Consider the following 16,843-nt stretch of genomic DNA (forward strand, 5'->3'; position numbering starts at 1 on the left):
TAAATGCTGTTCGAGAAAAGCTAGACACAGCATGGAATTTCTGACTGCCTGTAGTCCAGTGCTGGAATAGATCATGTCTAATTACATGATAAAAATGATAATTTTTCATTGAGCTGTTGCACAGCCTATTGAATGACCATGTAATCTCTTTAAGATGCTGATTGCTTACCACTGTGTTCTAGCTCTTGTAAGCTCATCATTTCTCAAAGGATATTCTTTTTCTTGTAGCTCTATTTCAGTCACACCCTATGAAGCCTTTATTTTGCATAGTTAAATAAATGAGCAGAAAAAAATCATTGCAGGTAGCCAATAACCATGTAAACCAATAGCAGTTCTGCCTCTACAAGGAGACAGCATTTTAAAAGTTTAAAAGAAGTAGACATGACAACGTGTCCCATTTCTTGTACTGGCTAAACTTAAATTTCAATGTAAGTGTTTTGCACTTCCCCCCAGCAAACAGTTTACTCCTGTACTCTGGCAGTCAGGCCTAGAGAATGATAATTCTGAGGAAGGTGCTGTTTTCCTTGGTCTTCTATCAGGATGCTAACTAATACTGTCTGTGTGCAGAAAAACTATATTCTGTTGCTGACAAAGAGCAGCACAGACAAGCTCAAACATCCAAGAGAACACGAAGACGGAACTCCCTAGAGAGCAACAGGAAGCTTTAAATCAAAAGGCCATTATTGTTCTGTGCCCAGCAATAGCAGAGTGATCTTCCTATTGGCCAAGAACTTCAACTCTTTATCTCAGTTTCTTTAGAGGAGGTTTTGATGCAGTGTGAGTAGTAGTTGGCTGCTATGTTTTGTTCTCATGAGGTCTGTGCTCCGTAAAAATAGTGTTGCAGGTGTCATCAGGTACCATCTTCTGCTGTGTGGCAGGTGTGAGCATTTCTAATCCTTGGTAGGCAATCAGGACAGGGAGGCAAAACTGTGGCTGGCTGGCTTATCTGTACCAATGTAATGGGCTGAAAGTAGTTTTTGAGTAACAGCTGTATACGTGTGTAATAGAGGTGCATACGGGAACAGCACAAGGAGAGATTATGTGACGAAATGGAGTAGAAGGAATCCCTTAACAGCAAAGTTAAGGGAGATAGGCTGTGTTAGGATGTCAGGGAGAGAGGTATGAAAGCAAGGACCCTTTCTGGTTCCCATCCTGGAAGGGGGAGAGCGCTGAAGGGTGAGAAGGCAAGGTGCCTTCAGCTTTCCCCAGCACTCATCCACGGTAGAATGCGTTGTGTAGTGGGGGCCTTCTGGTCTCCTTGCATGTATGGGCTGTTCTTGTCTTTCTCTGCACACCGCTGCTTTTTGAGGTTGTCTCAGGTGAACACATTGGGATATTATTCTCAGTCTTTATTTTTGTGTGGTTACTGAGTCATAAAGGGTTTTTATTTTCTGTTTCTCTTTGGTTCATGCTGTGGTGATAACAGGTATTGCAAATTGCAGAGGTTGCCTGCATTGGCTGTTGCTCAGGCTATAATGTAAACATTGCAAAGAGTACTAATCTACACACATGATTTATCAAAAAGGGTCAGCATCTTCTGGAGGGATGAAATGAAAAATTGTGTGAGGTGTCCATGACTATTAGATGTACAAATTTATTGCTTTGAGTTATCACTGTCAAAAGGTTGGCCTGGATTGCTTTAACGCTACGCATTTAAAGTCCTGGAAAAATTAAAAAGGTGCTGGTGCTCAAACAAAGCAGAAGCATGTCTTCTCCCCCACAAGTGCTCATGTGGAAACACCTTAAAGCCCATAGTCTTCCGAAGGGAGGTTCTGCAGTGAATTTTGCTCCATTCACGCAACTCTAAGCTTGTCACAGAAGAACTTAGGCTCCAAAACCAGTAGGTATTTCTGGAAATCCTGGCTTTTGTTTCTCAAAGTATGTCCTTCCCATTGGTAGGCAAACATTTTCATCCCAAGTGTTCGCCTCTCAGGAATGTTTTGTTTTGTTTTTTAATAAAGAGCTTGCTCTCTATTAAGCTACTTGTTGCACAGTTATGCACAAGGTAACTGCTGAATGGTTAATAGAAACAGTGTTCATGTCTGAAAAAAATAACAAAACCCCAGGCTATGTGGTGCAATTCCAGTAAGCTGAAATGGAACATTGTAAGATATTCTGAGAAAGAAATATTTCATGCATTTGCTCCACTGGACAGTAAATTAGCAAGCAGTGATTTTTGGCTATTACTCATTGTTTGATTTAGGATCGATCTCTTAGTAGCAGAGGTCTAACTTATTCCTGAGACTACTCAGTGTGGAAGGGACTGCAGTTCCCAGTGGTGGATTCCAGAGTTCTTTATAAGTGAATTAATGTAACGTCATGTGAATTTTGAATGCTAATGGTGAGAAAGGTGTAGGTATGACACTGACATTAGCAGTGGAAATGAGTGTATAAGCTGAATGACCCAGTAACTTTGAAATTGTTAGGTAAGTCAGTAGAAGGAAATCTGTCAGAAATTATGCAATGAAAACAAATATGATTATGCTTTTATGTCATTGGGGGGTGCATCAGTATTGTGCAAATGTACACTAAAGGCAAGCAGGTTTTTTTTTCTGGGTGCTTCTCACTCAAGATGCACGGAATCATTTTAATGTGTGATGACTGAAACACTGGGACTGTGACCCCAGTGCCTGGTAATGGGATCTAGAGCCTTTCACCTATAGGTCATGGGTTCAGATCTGCCTCAAGTTAAGTATCACTAAAAACTTGTTACCATCTGACAGCTGTTCATTGCTCTTGGGAGAGGGAGACACGGTGGTCCTTACAGAGTTCTTAGCAACCCAGCGTCCATACTGACAATTACTGCTCTCTTCAGGCCCTTCAGAAGGGCAAAGAATTTAGTACCTTGTCCAGCTTCTGTTCAAGTTGGTGGGGAAGTTCAGGAAGAGCAGCATTGTGTTTTGTGGTATGGCATGCTGACTTACTCAAGGCAGATCTCATGTGTTCTGGCAAAGAGCTAAAAGGGAAAGCCTGTGGATATCAGGGAGCGGGGGAAGGGAAAGACACTTTTCTTTGGAAAAAATAGTTTTTTAACAACAAAGATGCTGTCAGTAAAACTGTCTCATATTGGACACTGGCATTCGAAGATGTTCTTGAGACTTAGAAACTAATATATTGAGAAATGGTGCCCGGACACTGGTGTTATTACTTTCTTGTGATTTTTAAAACTTCTTAAAGTTAGCTAAATGTACAGATGACATAGTGCCTCATTTCTAGTAGGCAGACACCCAGAATCTGGTGATGCTGCTGGAAGGATAGGGTACAAACTGCTGCATTGCATTACCACTGGCCATGAGACAGTGTACGGATCTGTTACTTAAATCAGCATTTTGGCTTGTGGCAGCTTGTGCCACCAACCTGGCCATCTAGGCATAGATCATAAAGAATCATGTAATAAAGGACTGGAATGCCATCAAGTGGCTTTTGATATATTGAAGGAGGAGAGTGATGTGTGGATTTTGTCACCAGAATGTGAAACAGTCCTCTTTGATACAGAGTAAAATGACAGGTATTGGTACTGTATGCCACACATACAATTCAAGTCTGTAGCATTTTGAGTGTAAAATGCTGTCACAAAATACAAGAAAGCAGATTCCATAAAGGAAAAACACAGAACACCAGCATTTTGTTCATTGATCGCTTTTTCCATTACATCATTTGTCCTATAGGGTGGGAATCCTGTGATGACTATGATGCTTGTATTGTTTGGTTTTTTTCTTGCAAGTGTAAGAATGACTTTCTGCAGAGCATGTGAGTGTTGAGCATAGTACTGTGTATCTTCAGCACAATGAGGCCAGAGGCTTCAGGTACATCGCAGTGACATTTTTAGTGGTTTCTTTCCTAGGTTTTTGCATCAGCTGTGGAGAGGGTGGGGAGTGGCAGGCGCGGGCAACAAGAGACTTTGATTCTTACAAAGTGCATATGCAAATGATTGTGCTGATTTTGGGGGCTTAAGATCTCTGGTGTATGGCAGCGTCCAGTGATATTTGCAAACTTTCAATTAAAATAAATGAAAATATAACTGGTAGGAACTTCAGGTTTTTTTCACCCGCCCTTTTGCTTTTTAGTACTTCTGATATGTTGAAAGGCTGCTGATACATCTATCCATTTGCTTCTCATCTGTTCATATGTTTTCACATGATCTGACTTTCACAGTCAGAATTTTCCTCTGCAATCTACATTTATAATTTATTTTACCTATCTACATTTGCCTATGGAGCTATCTTTACACTATTTAGCTGAATAAATGTACATAATGGACCCACCAAAGAAATAATTAAATGGTGTAATGCCTTAAGAAGAATGTAGAGCAGATCTGCTGCTGGGTTCTGGAGTGTGCGCCTGCCTTCTTGGGTGGTTTTGCTATTCCTGTTCTGAATGTTAAAAAGGAAGAAACTACCTTCTGTTCTGATGACTGACTTGTGTGATGCAATTTTGATTAGCTAAATCTGCCTTGTTCAGTGAAGTTAATGTGGTTTGACAGGACCTTGATTAGGAAGCAATCATTTCTGTTGATAGTAAACAGTTGGTCACTTTCAGCAGAGATAGGAATGCTGCCCTTTGTCTTGAATGAAGTATGATTTGTTGGTTCAAGTCCTGACTAAATTAAAAAGGAAAGGGGGTGGTGGTGGTGGTGGAATGGGATAGAATATAGTACCAGGAGCAGAAGTTTATGGTAGGCTCCACAGTCCTCATAAAATTGGGGCTTTATTGTCTCGGCTGGCGCTGAGACACAAAAGAGGGAGAGGACATTTTGTCTTTGGAAGCACTTGTAGTGTAAAGGGCTGCAAAAGAAAGCTCTGGTTCCAGGACATACAGATTAGATAACTCTGCACCCTTACCCCCACCTCATATTCCAGTAAGATGAAGCAAAATTTATTAGCATACCATAGACTACTGGTTGATGGAGAAAGACAATGAGCATGAACGTGAGCCTGATAAGTGAAATTTCTAGGATTTAATTCTTGATAAAAATTAACAATAGCTTTTTGTTACAACACATAGGCAGTCTCAAGGATTGTATGTTCTCTCACAGTAGTAAGAGGGATGTTCAGAGTTATAAAGGGACTAGGTAAGAAAGTTGCACTTTGATTTTTATTTTTTTCTTACTGTGAGCGGGTCACTGCTACTTGGTATGAAGGATGTAATGCCACATGTGACAGGCTGAAAAAATAGAGTGTGTTGTGGAAACATTTCTTTCTTCAAAGAATTCTTAAATGAGAAAGCAATGCTCTGTGCCAGAATGACTGTGGTTTAATTGTTGAGGGTCTCGTTCTGACAGCTTTATCAATGCAGGGTCCCAGCTTCTTGCCTGGTGGTCCTTTGAGCCCCAGGGTAGTTACGGGTGGGTTGAGGGCCCAAGTGATTGAAAAAGTGTGTCCCTGTTCAGGCTTGGGAACATTATCTCCCACACTGCCAACTGGTTACAGACCAGTCTTCTGTTGAATGGCCTAGGGAGAGATAGATGTACATGCCTAATTTCTGTTCACACTGTTACAGAACTAAACTTTGGCAGTAATTCAGATCACCAGTGCCAAGCTGACTAGGACTGAAAAAAATGTAACAAATCAGACGAGTCTGTAGCTTGGACTTAGCAGAGCAATAAAGGTAATAAATTGTAAGAGATGGAAACAACATGTTGGTGGTATTCTTCTCTGCCTCATCTGGATGTAGTCTTGATTCAGCTAATGGGCTGAATTAATTGACCCTGCCTCCCATATGCATTTGCTAGAGAGACTACAGGGGAGGTTATAGAAAGTGTATGAACTCTAGCTGAATGCTTTTTTTGTAAGAGGGAAGATAATTTTCCACTTTTATGTAATATTTTCTGGCAAGGCAAATTGAATATAGCTCCCTCTAGAGCCCATCGACTCTGCAGTCTCCCTTTGCCTTTTTTCCTTTTCTCCCCCCGCCCATGTTTTAATATGGAGCACACGGTTCTGCTCATGTGGGTTTAAAGACAGATGCTGAGCATGAGTGATCTCGTGTGTCGCAGCGTGCTATACAGGTACCAGACCACTGGGGTAAATTAGCTGTAGACAGTCCTTTCTGTTGTGCTCAAAACTGTGTATCTTTATACAAATTTGGTATTTTTCTTTTTTCTTTAAGGCTGAAAGAAGTACTCATGCTCACTTAGTCTTTCCGTTGTCCCTTTTTTTAACTGAAGAGAAACATTCTTCTTCTGCCTTTGCCAATTATTTAGAAGAGTGTAAATTAAGCCATTTATCTTGAAATGTGCTATTGCAGCAGACTGTTTATACAAGTGTAAGAAATTGTAACATAGGATTTGGTCTGGTCTGCAAGGAAAAGGCTTTTCTTTTTTTAATTTTTACATAGGGGGTATTGGTTATAATGTAGAAAAAAGTGTTTGAGGTTCCAGTTTATGTATCAGTGTTTTACTGCAGCAGAGGCAATGGTATTTGAATGAGGAATATGGGTTTTGTTGCAGTGTTACAATGCAGCTGTTACTAGTTTTAGAGTTACACTGTGATCAGTTTGAGACAGAATAGTCCATGCAGGTGGTCAAGTTTTTCTGACTGGAGAATGCTCATCAAGTGAATCCAGAATAAGCAGTTACTGCCTAATACGAAGCTGTTGATGTTTATCCATCAGTTGGTGGACGAGTGAGTCAGGAGTTAAATTACACACGGCAGAAGATTGGAGAAGAGGCCATGTTTAACCCCCAGCTCATGATCCAGACTCCACAGGAAGATGGTGCTAATGTACTAACAACAGAGGCACTCCGACAGCACCTTGACTCTGCGCTTCAGGCCAGCAGAGTACATGTCTATATGTACAACAGGTAAGGGGAAAAGCAAAAGTTTGCTTCATCATCTGTGAGAGCTAAGAAGGGGGCACATGCTTTCCTCCATGTATTTTTAAATGGTTAGCACTGCAGAGCCTTTCCCTTATGACTGTGTTTTGATTTGAATGTCACTGGTTTCTGGTAGTGGATGTTGTGGCATGATAGCAGTGACAAGTTGGCTTTTAGCAAATAAAATGGGATAAGTGGTGTTGGAATTGATTCTGAGTTATACCTATGAGCAGTGCTGCAGTGTCCAGCATCTCTCTTGGTTAAGAGGAGTTAGTCTGTGCTCTTGGACATAGGGTCTTATGAATGGGATTCCTAACATTGAAACTCCTTCCACATTAGAGTTGAGTTCAGTCGCTGACACCACCATGAGGTACATAATCACTGAACAGCGGCACGGGTTGCTATCCTTCCAATAGTTCGGATATAAGGGAGAAATGCAGGTGTGTGAGAAATGGCAGTGAGTGGAATAACAGGTGTTTAATAACAGATGTTAACAGAGTTGGCCCTCACAGTGTCTGTGTGCACATACTGAAGGTTGGGAGTTGTATGTTGTCCAACAAAAAACCAATAAATGTGCACCTCAGGAAGTACCAGCTTTAGGCTAATGAGATATCTTCCTGAAAAGTGGTTCCTTCAGTGTTACTGCTTACATGGTGATGTGCCTAGGGATGCTGCCTGCAAGGCATGAAACCCCATCTTTCACCACATCCAACGGATGTCTCAGTCTACTAATGCCAAGGCTCTAGTTATCCTTTTACTTGGCTCCTGCTTTGTCTAGGCATTAGAAGGCATGGCAGTGGAAGTTGTAAGACAGGTGAAAAAGGCAGGCAGAAATCTTAATGGTTTCTTCTCTCCCACGTATGTGGGCCAGCTGGGAATGTTCTAGTCATCTGAGCTGGATCTGGGTTCTCTCTCACGTGTGTCACTGAATGTTATCTTAAGTCACAAGCAGTCTCATTTATACAAAGATGGCTTTCTGCCCCTTTAAAATGTGTTGACTAGCCTGTACATCCAAAAGCAGCTCCATTACTTTTAATGAGTTTTACAGAGAATGTGAGAATAACTGAAACAAATGTCTAGTCTGTAACTACAAAAAGAAAGGCCTTTGCTTTTTTTTTTTTTGTGAGATGTATTATTACTATGCTGAATAACATTTGCCTTTCTTGATGATTTGCTGATTGAGGCCAATATATTTATGAGTTGCAATTTTAAATGTCTGTTAAATTTTTAAAATAACTTTGCAGTAGTTGTGCAAAAGAAAAAAACATTTGTTTTTTACATTTCTTACAGACAGTGGAAATTGGAACATTTGTGTTATAAATCAGGAGAACTCATCACAGAGGCAGGTTATATGGACCAGGTATGCGTAGCAGGCATTTAGTTAAGTTAAAATAAGATTTGTGTGTTCTCATGATTCAGCCTGTGCTGCTTTTGACTACATTCTAGTTTAACTGAGTTTTTCTCCTTTCTCATTTTCATAGATCATAGAATACCTTTATCCTTGCTTAATTATCACTCCATTGGACTGCTTCTGGGAGGGAGCAAAGCTACAGTCAGGAACTGCCTATCTATTGTAAGCATGGGTTTTTTGTAACTTTTTGGTCTGACTGATTTTAATTGTATTAACTCTATGATTTTTCAGTTGCATTCCCATTGTTTATTTAGATTCTGGTTTAACAGAAGAATAAAAGAGAAAAGTATGGGGTCTCTACAGAAAATATGCATGGAATTTTTTTTCATTGAACAACGATTTTCCTGTTTCTAAGAGATGATTTGTAGGCATTAATTTAGATCCTATGTTATTTTTCCTGTTCTGCTAGCATGCAAAACAGAATGTAAATTCTGAATTCAAGCTTTAAGAATTTTATGCCTCCCACCCTGAAATAGGCTTGTTTCTGGTGGGGTTTTTTTTTTTTGTTTGTTCCCCTTCTCCCCCCTAAAAAAATACAAAACTATCGATTGGCTGAGCATTTTATACGTAAGAAGATGTATTGGGTTAAATGTCAAGTCTTCCTAAGGAATAAAGAACAAATCCTTTGCTTATGAGATCATTAAAGAAACCATATAGCCTCTTTTATGGGTGGTTTCTCGCAGTTTACAACTGTGATATTATATGCTCTGAATCCTTTAAAGAGTTAATTGTTAATCTTTGTGAAGGCATTTTCTGTTAATTATGCAAGAGTTAGCATTTGAGTTATTGTTTCTGTCCTGGTTTGCATGTCTCTGTAAACGCAATTTGCAATGGCCATCTCCTAACCTTTAGTGTACAGTTTTAGATGGGGAAATAAGGGGGTTTGTGTTTTCTGGTTGGGAGATTTGGAATAATGGCTTAAGCCTGGTTAAGCAGATACAGTGTGGTTTGAACCACAGAATAAGGCAGCCAAAAGCCTTTCTAGTCTGTCAACATCACAAATTCAGAAGTGGGGGGTGGGAGATGTGACAGTGATACTGGTGACAGCCATGGTAGCTGGAAAGCTTGATGGTTGATAGTCAAGCTGCCAGGGCATTTGAAGGAGCCCAGTATTGTTATAGATAAACAAAGATCAGTTATATTGATTGATTACATTTGCAAGATGATTATTAGACTAGCAAGAAGTAATCTGATACTATGAGAAAAGCTTTCTTTCCTCAGCCCCCTCTCTTCTTTCCCTCTCCCCTCCCCCCCTAATTCTTTGAAGCAGCAGTTGGCTGCTTTTTTGTTATTTAGGTGCTTGATGATTTGTTTTGCTTTGCTTGTAAATGGAAGTATTTTTAACTTGTGAATATTCCATTTTATACAATAACTTTGTAAGAACTGAGTATTTTTGATAAAATCACAACTGGGCTGCAAGAAAAGTACATAAACAAATCTAATTAAAACATGCCTTACATTCTATGAAACAACCTTACCAGGAAAGGTTTTAACTTGTAACAGAGTTAATAACTCAATTATTTGTGCAAGTATGAATTTGAAAATTATGTTTGTTTCAGTGCTTCTTTTGTCTTTTTTGTGTGTGTTATTTTCTCCTGGTTTCTCTTGCAGAGGAAAGCCTCCTTTGCAGTGGATCAACTTTGACCCCTTAGAATTCCTGGAAGAGTTAAAGAAAATAAACTACCAAGTGGAGAGCTGGGAAGAAATGCTGAATAAAGCAGAGGTTGGTCATGGTTATATGGATCGACCTTGCCTGAATCCTGCTGATCCTGATTGCCCAATCACAGCTCCCAATAAAAATTCCACCAAAGTAAGTTTGCTTGTCCTTGTGCATATCTTTTCAAAGGGAGGCCAAGGTGGCGGGGGGGAGGTCACAGAGGGGTGAGGAAGGTACCATTTTCTACCAAGCAATATATAGTTTGTATTCTTGAATAATGTCATTTTTCTGTTCCTGTTATATGCTGTTAGCCCACAGTCATCAACTTTCCCTCATTCTGTGATGCAGTGCTTAATCCTGCGTATTTATGGTTAGAGTGCAGTTGTCAGCTACTGGCTGGGTATGGCAATGTGGTGATGTGGCATTTCAGCAAACCTGATGTGTCAGACATAGCCACTGCTGGAATACAGCTGCTGCTATATACTTACGCAGCAAAGCTTTCCTTCGTGCAGAGCCAGTTTTGTTGGGTTTTGTGAAGAATTTGAAGGCGTGGGCCCCAATTTGATGTGTCCCTTTATCAATTACATCAGGCTTTGGAGAAATTGCCTTCTGGCCAACAAGTATCTGGCTGATTTATTCAACTTGATTTGTTGAACACGTTTCTCTTTGTAGACCTCCTAGATTGTCTTTAATATCCATTATTGCAGTACGCTGGGCGTTGACTTAGGGTATGAGTTTGTCTAAGGTTATGAAACTGATTAATTCCTTCTTTATAACTTCTTCTAGCCTCTTGATGTGGCCTTCTTTTTGAGTGGTGGATGCTATGGACTGTCAAGAAAATACATGCATTGGCAGGAGGAGTTAATTATTGGTGGTACAGTCAAGAACAGTTCTGGTAAACTTGTCAGGTAAACAAATGCTTAAAGAAAATTTTAAAGTTTTTCATTGTTAGAATTTGGGTTTTGGGGCATAGTGGGAGGATCATGCAAAATTACTGCCTTTCATGTGTCTTAATGAGTCCCGGTTTAGGAGGACATGCCTCAAGACAACACAATTTAAAGGAGTGATTAGATAGTTTAAATCTAAGGAGGCGTCATCGCTTCTTGCTTCTGATCTCAGAATGATAGTGTACGTTGTTCAGAAAGAAATCTTTTTCCTGGCAACTTTGTTGTTTAGAATGTGTGTGTAAAGTATTGAAAAGCACTGAACACCTTTGATCATGTTTCGAAATATGATCAAAGGAAAAAGGGGAAAAAATAACTTGGATAATGTGCACACTCATTTGACTTCTCTCAGAATTCCAAAATCTCCACTGAACTTTTTGTTCAGGCTCAATGTAGACAAAAGTCTATTTTTATGTCCCTATATCTTGAATACTGTTTTGAGAAACAAACACCTTGGTTTCAGGCTTTTAATATGAATTTTGACCTTTTCTGCATTCACACTTAACACTAATAAGTCTTTCAACAAGCAGCCAAAGCATATCTTTTTAGTGAAAGATAACATAGTTCCTTAAGCTTCTAAAATTGTTGGATACAGTTGCATACTGTGGAAACTCAGGATGGATAGTTATTGCCAATGTGTACTCCTCACAGCTTGTCAGGCATCAGGACATTAATCTGGCATTTCTTTCCGAGAGGTGAAAAAGACCAATGTCTTCAAATAACAAATTGCCAACAGCATTTGCAAGATCTTGTAGGAATAACCATTTCTATGGCATCCTCACAGCAACCTGTCTATCAATCATGATCTTTATAACTGATTTGTAGGTTACATTCTTTGCTCCTGAAACTGATCCTATTGAAAATAATGGCAAAACTCTCATTAGTTTCAGTGAAACCAGATTTAGCCTCAGTACTGCATAGATCAGTACAGCTGCACTAAATACACGGTGGAGTAATTGTACTCTGTTAAATTTTAATACAAACATGTGCCCTATAAAATAAAGAACCCATGCAGGCTCTTCTTAGGGTCTTGTTTGGGACTTGATGCCGTGAAGATAATTTCTTGAAAATACTCATTTTATGCCTCTTCCTCCTCTCTCTTCTTTCCATACCACAGTGCCCAGGCTTTGCAGACCATGTTTCAGTTAATGACTCCTAAGCAAATGTATGAGCACTTCAAGGGGTATGAATATGTTTCACATATCAACTGGAATGAGGATAAGGCGGCAGCAATTCTAGAAGCCTGGCAGAGGATGTATGTTGAGGTAAAACTGAAAATAATGTAGATACCATACTATAAAGTCCTGTTAAGATCCACTGCTTTCTGTCACAGCTTTTTACAATATTTTTTCAAGGAAGATGCTTAAACCAGAGCTGAATCATTGCCTCCCAGTTTTTAAGCTGATTTCCTCCCACTCCAATTAAGAAACTGCTTGCTTAGTCACATACAAGAAGCCATGAAGGCTTTGCTCCTTGCTCTCTGGGACTGAGAACGAACCAAAGACCTAGCTGGAATTTAAAAGCTTTTGATTAGTGTGGTTATTCTAAAGGTGTTTGGAAAGCATTAGAAGCCATGGGCTGCTCTCCCAGTGGCAGCCAGGATGGGGAGGCTATGTGACTGTGCCTGGTCTCCATGTCCCAAGTGCTGACTGCTGCTGCACTGCTTCTGACCTCTGGGAATGGTCAAGCAGAGGAAAGAGGAACGCTCCAAAGAGATCCCTGGCCTTGGGTTAGAGGCAGAATACGTGCTGCAGCATAGCCATGATGAAGTTACGAGAAGAGGTTTCAAGTTAGATGTTTAGAATGGCCTGGGAATGCAGTAGCTGTTCCTGAAGGATGCATATTCTTGTCTGATAATCAGTAGCTTGCAAGAAATAATTACAAAACACATTGGTGTAGTGTCAGCATCATCTCTGTGTAGGGTGTGGGCTTTTGCAGGAACATGAACACAAAAGTAGTTGATTTCAGATATGTGCTGTAGAAGATAGTAATGTTTTTTTTCTTTAGTTACACCAAGTTTTATTTTTCTTTTCATAGGTTGTTCATCAAAGTGTTGCACAAAACTCTACTCAGAAAGTGCTCTCCTTTACTACAACCACTCTGGATGACATCCTGAAGTCATTTTCTGATGTCAGTGTTATCAGAGTAGCAAGTGGCTACTTGTTAATGGTAATAAAATGAATCTATTTCATTTTCTCTGGTAGTAGAGCAGGGCTTAAGTATCTGCTTTGTTACCTGTCAGTAGTCCAGAACATTTTAGGCATACTTAAAATAAAAACTACATTTTGTAGACTTTTGCTTCAGACTTGTCACCTGTTCCTCAGTGTAACATCTGTGATGTGTCTATTCTATTTAAAAATATTTGTAAGGATGTGTATTTTGGGTGGGGAGAGAGAGCTGTTAAAGAATAATCCATTCTAATATTTTGCTTTTTTCCCCTCCAACTCCTTCCCCTCCCCCCCTTGCTTCAGCTTGCCTACGCCTGTTTAACAATGCTGCGGTGGGACTGTGCCAAGTCTCAGGGTGCCGTGGGGCTGGCAGGAGTCTTGTTGGTTGCACTCTCAGTGGCTGCAGGATTGGGCCTGTGCTCATTGATTGGAATTTCCTTTAATGCTGCCACAACTCAGGTATTTAGGAGGCACAAGTCTGCTATTAAATTACAAGTACTCTGTTGGTAAATGAACACAACTGAAACTTAAGGGGGAAAAAGCTGCAGAAGTATTTTGGCTCTAGATTTTTACTTGTGCCTTTCTCCTATTTCATAGCTATATGCTGTAAGAAATTAAGTGATCATGCTACCAATTGATATTAAAAAAGGCAGGTGTTGTGTAGTTTGTATAGTTCCTGCATTCTGCGTTACTTGATTTTTATGTGTCCCAATATGAGTGAAAGTATCTAGTTATACATAAGAAGCTGCAAATTTTATCTTTACGTCTGAGTATATCAGGATGTTCAAATTCTGAAAATGTTTTGAATATAACTTGAATTAATATCAGATATTCTTTGTCAACCCAAAACTTGAATTACTTTTGATGAGATTTTGTACCTGTAAATGGTACACTGCAAGCTTCTCAGCAGTATTCCAGAATAAAAGTTAACAGCTGTATTGCATCCTTTTGATTTTCATTTTACCCTTGGATTTGTGTACAGTGTAATGTAAAAGGTGCTTTAATTAGCCATTTAATGGCTAGCTGCATGGAAGATCATTAAAAAAAACTTACTGGTTTTTGTTTGTTTTGTTTCTCCCCCAAGGTTTTGCCTTTTCTTGCTCTTGGAGTTGGTGTAGATGATGTTTTCCTTCTGGCACATGCATTTAGCGAAACAGGGCAGAATAAGAGAATTCCATTTGAGGTAATGACAAAATGGGGATTTTGGGAAGATTTAAAAAAAAAAAAAAAAAAAAAAAAAAAAAAAAGCTCCATATAGTAAAAGATAACTGTATCCAGAATTAATTAATAATGATTTTAAAACCCCACTTTTTTCCTCAGTAGGCTTTCCTAGGGTCTGGAAATTTGTATTTCTGTCAAAATTGGAAACAATGGGCAATACATGTGATCCTAGAATGTTTTGGAATGTTCACAGTCTGTTAGGCTTTTTTTTTTTAATAGTTTCTTAGATTTATTTTGTCTTGAAATTTTGATTTATAGCTATCATATAAAGGCTAATTTACATAATCTAAATTCTGCCCAAAATTTCTGCGAAAGTTGATCTAAATTTAGGAACAAACTGCAATATAAGTCTGACAATTAAGTGATAGAATTATTTTAATGGAAGAAACCAAAAATGTTAAGGTGAAAAGAAAGAGAAGGAGGACAGCTTAGAAAGGAAACATTTATTTTTATCTCTATCAACTGTTACCTTCACTTATTTGCTATGGTCTTAAATTTATTTTGAATATTTTTCTGTTTTACTTTTCTGATGTTTATAATTGACCATGACATTTCAAAGCGTACATAATGTATTAATGTTATGAAATCTAAGGTGTCGTCACTTTTATGATCCTTTCCTTTTATTGACCTTTTTACCCTCAGTCCAAAGTTTCATATCCGAAGTACAAACTGTTTAAAAGCAATGTATATTTGCCCATTCTATTTTGTACAGGCAATGTCTTCCATGTGCTCTTTCCAGCTGGTCTGGCATGCAGCCACCACAACCTCACTCTACTATAACCTCCATATGCTTCAAAATAGCTTGTTGGGTTGGGAAAGGGTCATGTGTTTATCATGGTTTTTCTCTGCACTTCTTGTGTGTGGTCCCTGGGGTTTAGGTTGGTTTTTGTTTTCTTACATACGTCTTCAAGATGTGTAGCTATGTTATGCCCCTGTGCTGTTAATACATGCTTTTTTTGTCTGAAAAATGAGAACACCAAGTGACTGCACTGGTAGAAAATACATCGTACTTAATTACGGATGTATTTGATAAAATGTCAGTACTGATTTAGTTTTGTGTTCTGAAGGTAGAATCAGCTTTGATAATGTTTTCAGCCCTCAAAAAACTTGAGCACTTCATGTGTCATCTGCTTTTCTCCTGAACAGTTTACTTAGTATATTGCTTATTCTCACGTGCTCTCAAATGCACACTTGTATTCAGAGTTTCACTGTAATAATTTTTCACTGTTACCGTGTTGTATCTGTAGAATGACTCCTTTGTTTGCAGGACATCACTTTATTTGCTTGACTTCTAAGATGAGTCACTTGTTTTGCAGGACAGAACAGGTGAATGTTTGAAGCGAACAGGGGCAAGTGTAGCCCTTACATCTATCAGCAATGTTACTGCTTTCTTTATGGCTGCCTTAATCCCTATTCCTGCTTTACGAGCATTTTCACTCCAAGTAAGTTTACACGCTGTTTTGTTAGCTCTTTCGCATGGTCCTATCATGGAAGGCCAGTGATGATACCAGTTAGTGGTAGTGTTAAAGTCTGTGTTTAATGCTGCTGCAGTTCACTGAACCAGTATGTGGCCGCTGTTTACCATAGATCTGGGTAATAACAACTGCTGTCTGTCCTGGATTCTGCTCCTCCCATTTCTCATGGAAATGAGTCTCTTGCATCCTGTTAGCAGGTGAAAGAATACGCCGTCCCATCACAGCTGCGTTGAGTGCAAAAAAACCAAGATGTATGCAACTAAGAAGAAACAAGTCTCCAGAAAGATACGCATTCTTAAGTTGAGAGGAGTAGACAGTACCATAGTGTGTACTGTAACATTACTCAGTAGGAATTTAATTCTTTCATTTGTATTTGTCTCATTTGCTGCCCTTAAAAACTATTAAAAAAGTGCAGTGACAGCAGCAAATACGCATTTTCCATACTATTACTGCAGTGGTTTGTACTGCCTTACTCCCAATGTCATTTTAGCAAACTTGGAGAAGACTTCCAAGAATTCCAACTGCTTTGAAAGAAAATGTGAATTTTATGTGCTGAACCCTGTGTCACTGGCTCTCCTTTTCTCTCTTTGTCTTCTTATATTTGTTTGTGATAATAACACCAATACACCTTCAGGAATATGAAATACTAAGGATGCTGGAGAAAACTTTCTTCTAAAAGCAGGGGCTCTTTGGAGAAAGCTTTGGGAGCTTCTCTCCTGACACAAGCAATTTATGGCACTGTCTGACCTTGGTGCAGAGCAGGCAAACTGTACTTTTTCAGTAGTCATTTTCTTCCTGCTGTAGTCTGGTTCTCCAATCATTTTTCATTCTCCTTGAGCCCTTGGCTATCCAGAGAGCCCTTGGCTATCCAGAGGAAGCAAGGGCTGTGCTTTTTCTTAATACATGTGGCAGTTACTGCTGTTTTCAGAGATTTGAGTGTGCTTGCATTAAGCTGTAAAATGGTAAACTGTTTGCAATTGCAGTTACATTACCAATAAGCATTAATAATTTCTTTACTATTGCCTTCTTATTAGGCAATTCGGTAGTGAATAATAGAGAAAGTAAAAGCTTCATTGGCTTTCTGCATTGTTCAGCAAATGTCTGTGGCAACTAAAACTAGATCCTTAGTCCTGAATGATTAGCAGTATTTAGC

The 16,843-nt window shown here is 39.2% G+C and overlaps 1 protein-coding gene across 5 annotated transcripts in view; it reads left to right on the forward strand.

The window, feature by feature from the left end:
• Positions 1–16,843, forward strand: part of PTCH1 (patched 1) — a 74,653-nt gene that overhangs the window by 22,989 nt on the left and 34,821 nt on the right. For 4 of the 5 annotated variants that reach the window (XR_005101923.1, XM_037373739.1, XM_037373737.1 and 1 more), the window contains exons 3-12: positions 6,613–6,802; positions 8,105–8,174; positions 8,296–8,387; positions 9,837–10,035; positions 10,669–10,790; positions 11,944–12,091; positions 12,864–12,995; positions 13,298–13,453; positions 14,079–14,177; positions 15,532–15,657. Coding sequence is in view for 4 of the 5 variants with exons in the window: in XM_037373739.1 (XP_037229636.1) it covers positions 6,613–6,802; positions 8,105–8,174; positions 8,296–8,387; positions 9,837–10,035; positions 10,669–10,790; positions 11,944–12,091; positions 12,864–12,995; positions 13,298–13,453; positions 14,079–14,177; positions 15,532–15,657 (1,334 nt within the window). In the remaining variant the exon portion in view is untranslated. The remainder of the gene's footprint in view (positions 1–6,612; positions 6,803–8,104; positions 8,175–8,295; positions 8,388–9,836; positions 10,036–10,668; positions 10,791–11,943; positions 12,092–12,863; positions 12,996–13,297; positions 13,454–14,078; positions 14,178–15,531; positions 15,658–16,843) is intronic. The other variant, XM_037373738.1, reaches the window with a different exon arrangement.

This window comes from Falco rusticolus, chromosome Z (assembly GCF_015220075.1).
Source record: "Falco rusticolus isolate bFalRus1 chromosome Z, bFalRus1.pri, whole genome shotgun sequence".
NCBI lineage: Eukaryota > Metazoa > Chordata > Aves > Falconiformes > Falconidae > Falco > Falco rusticolus.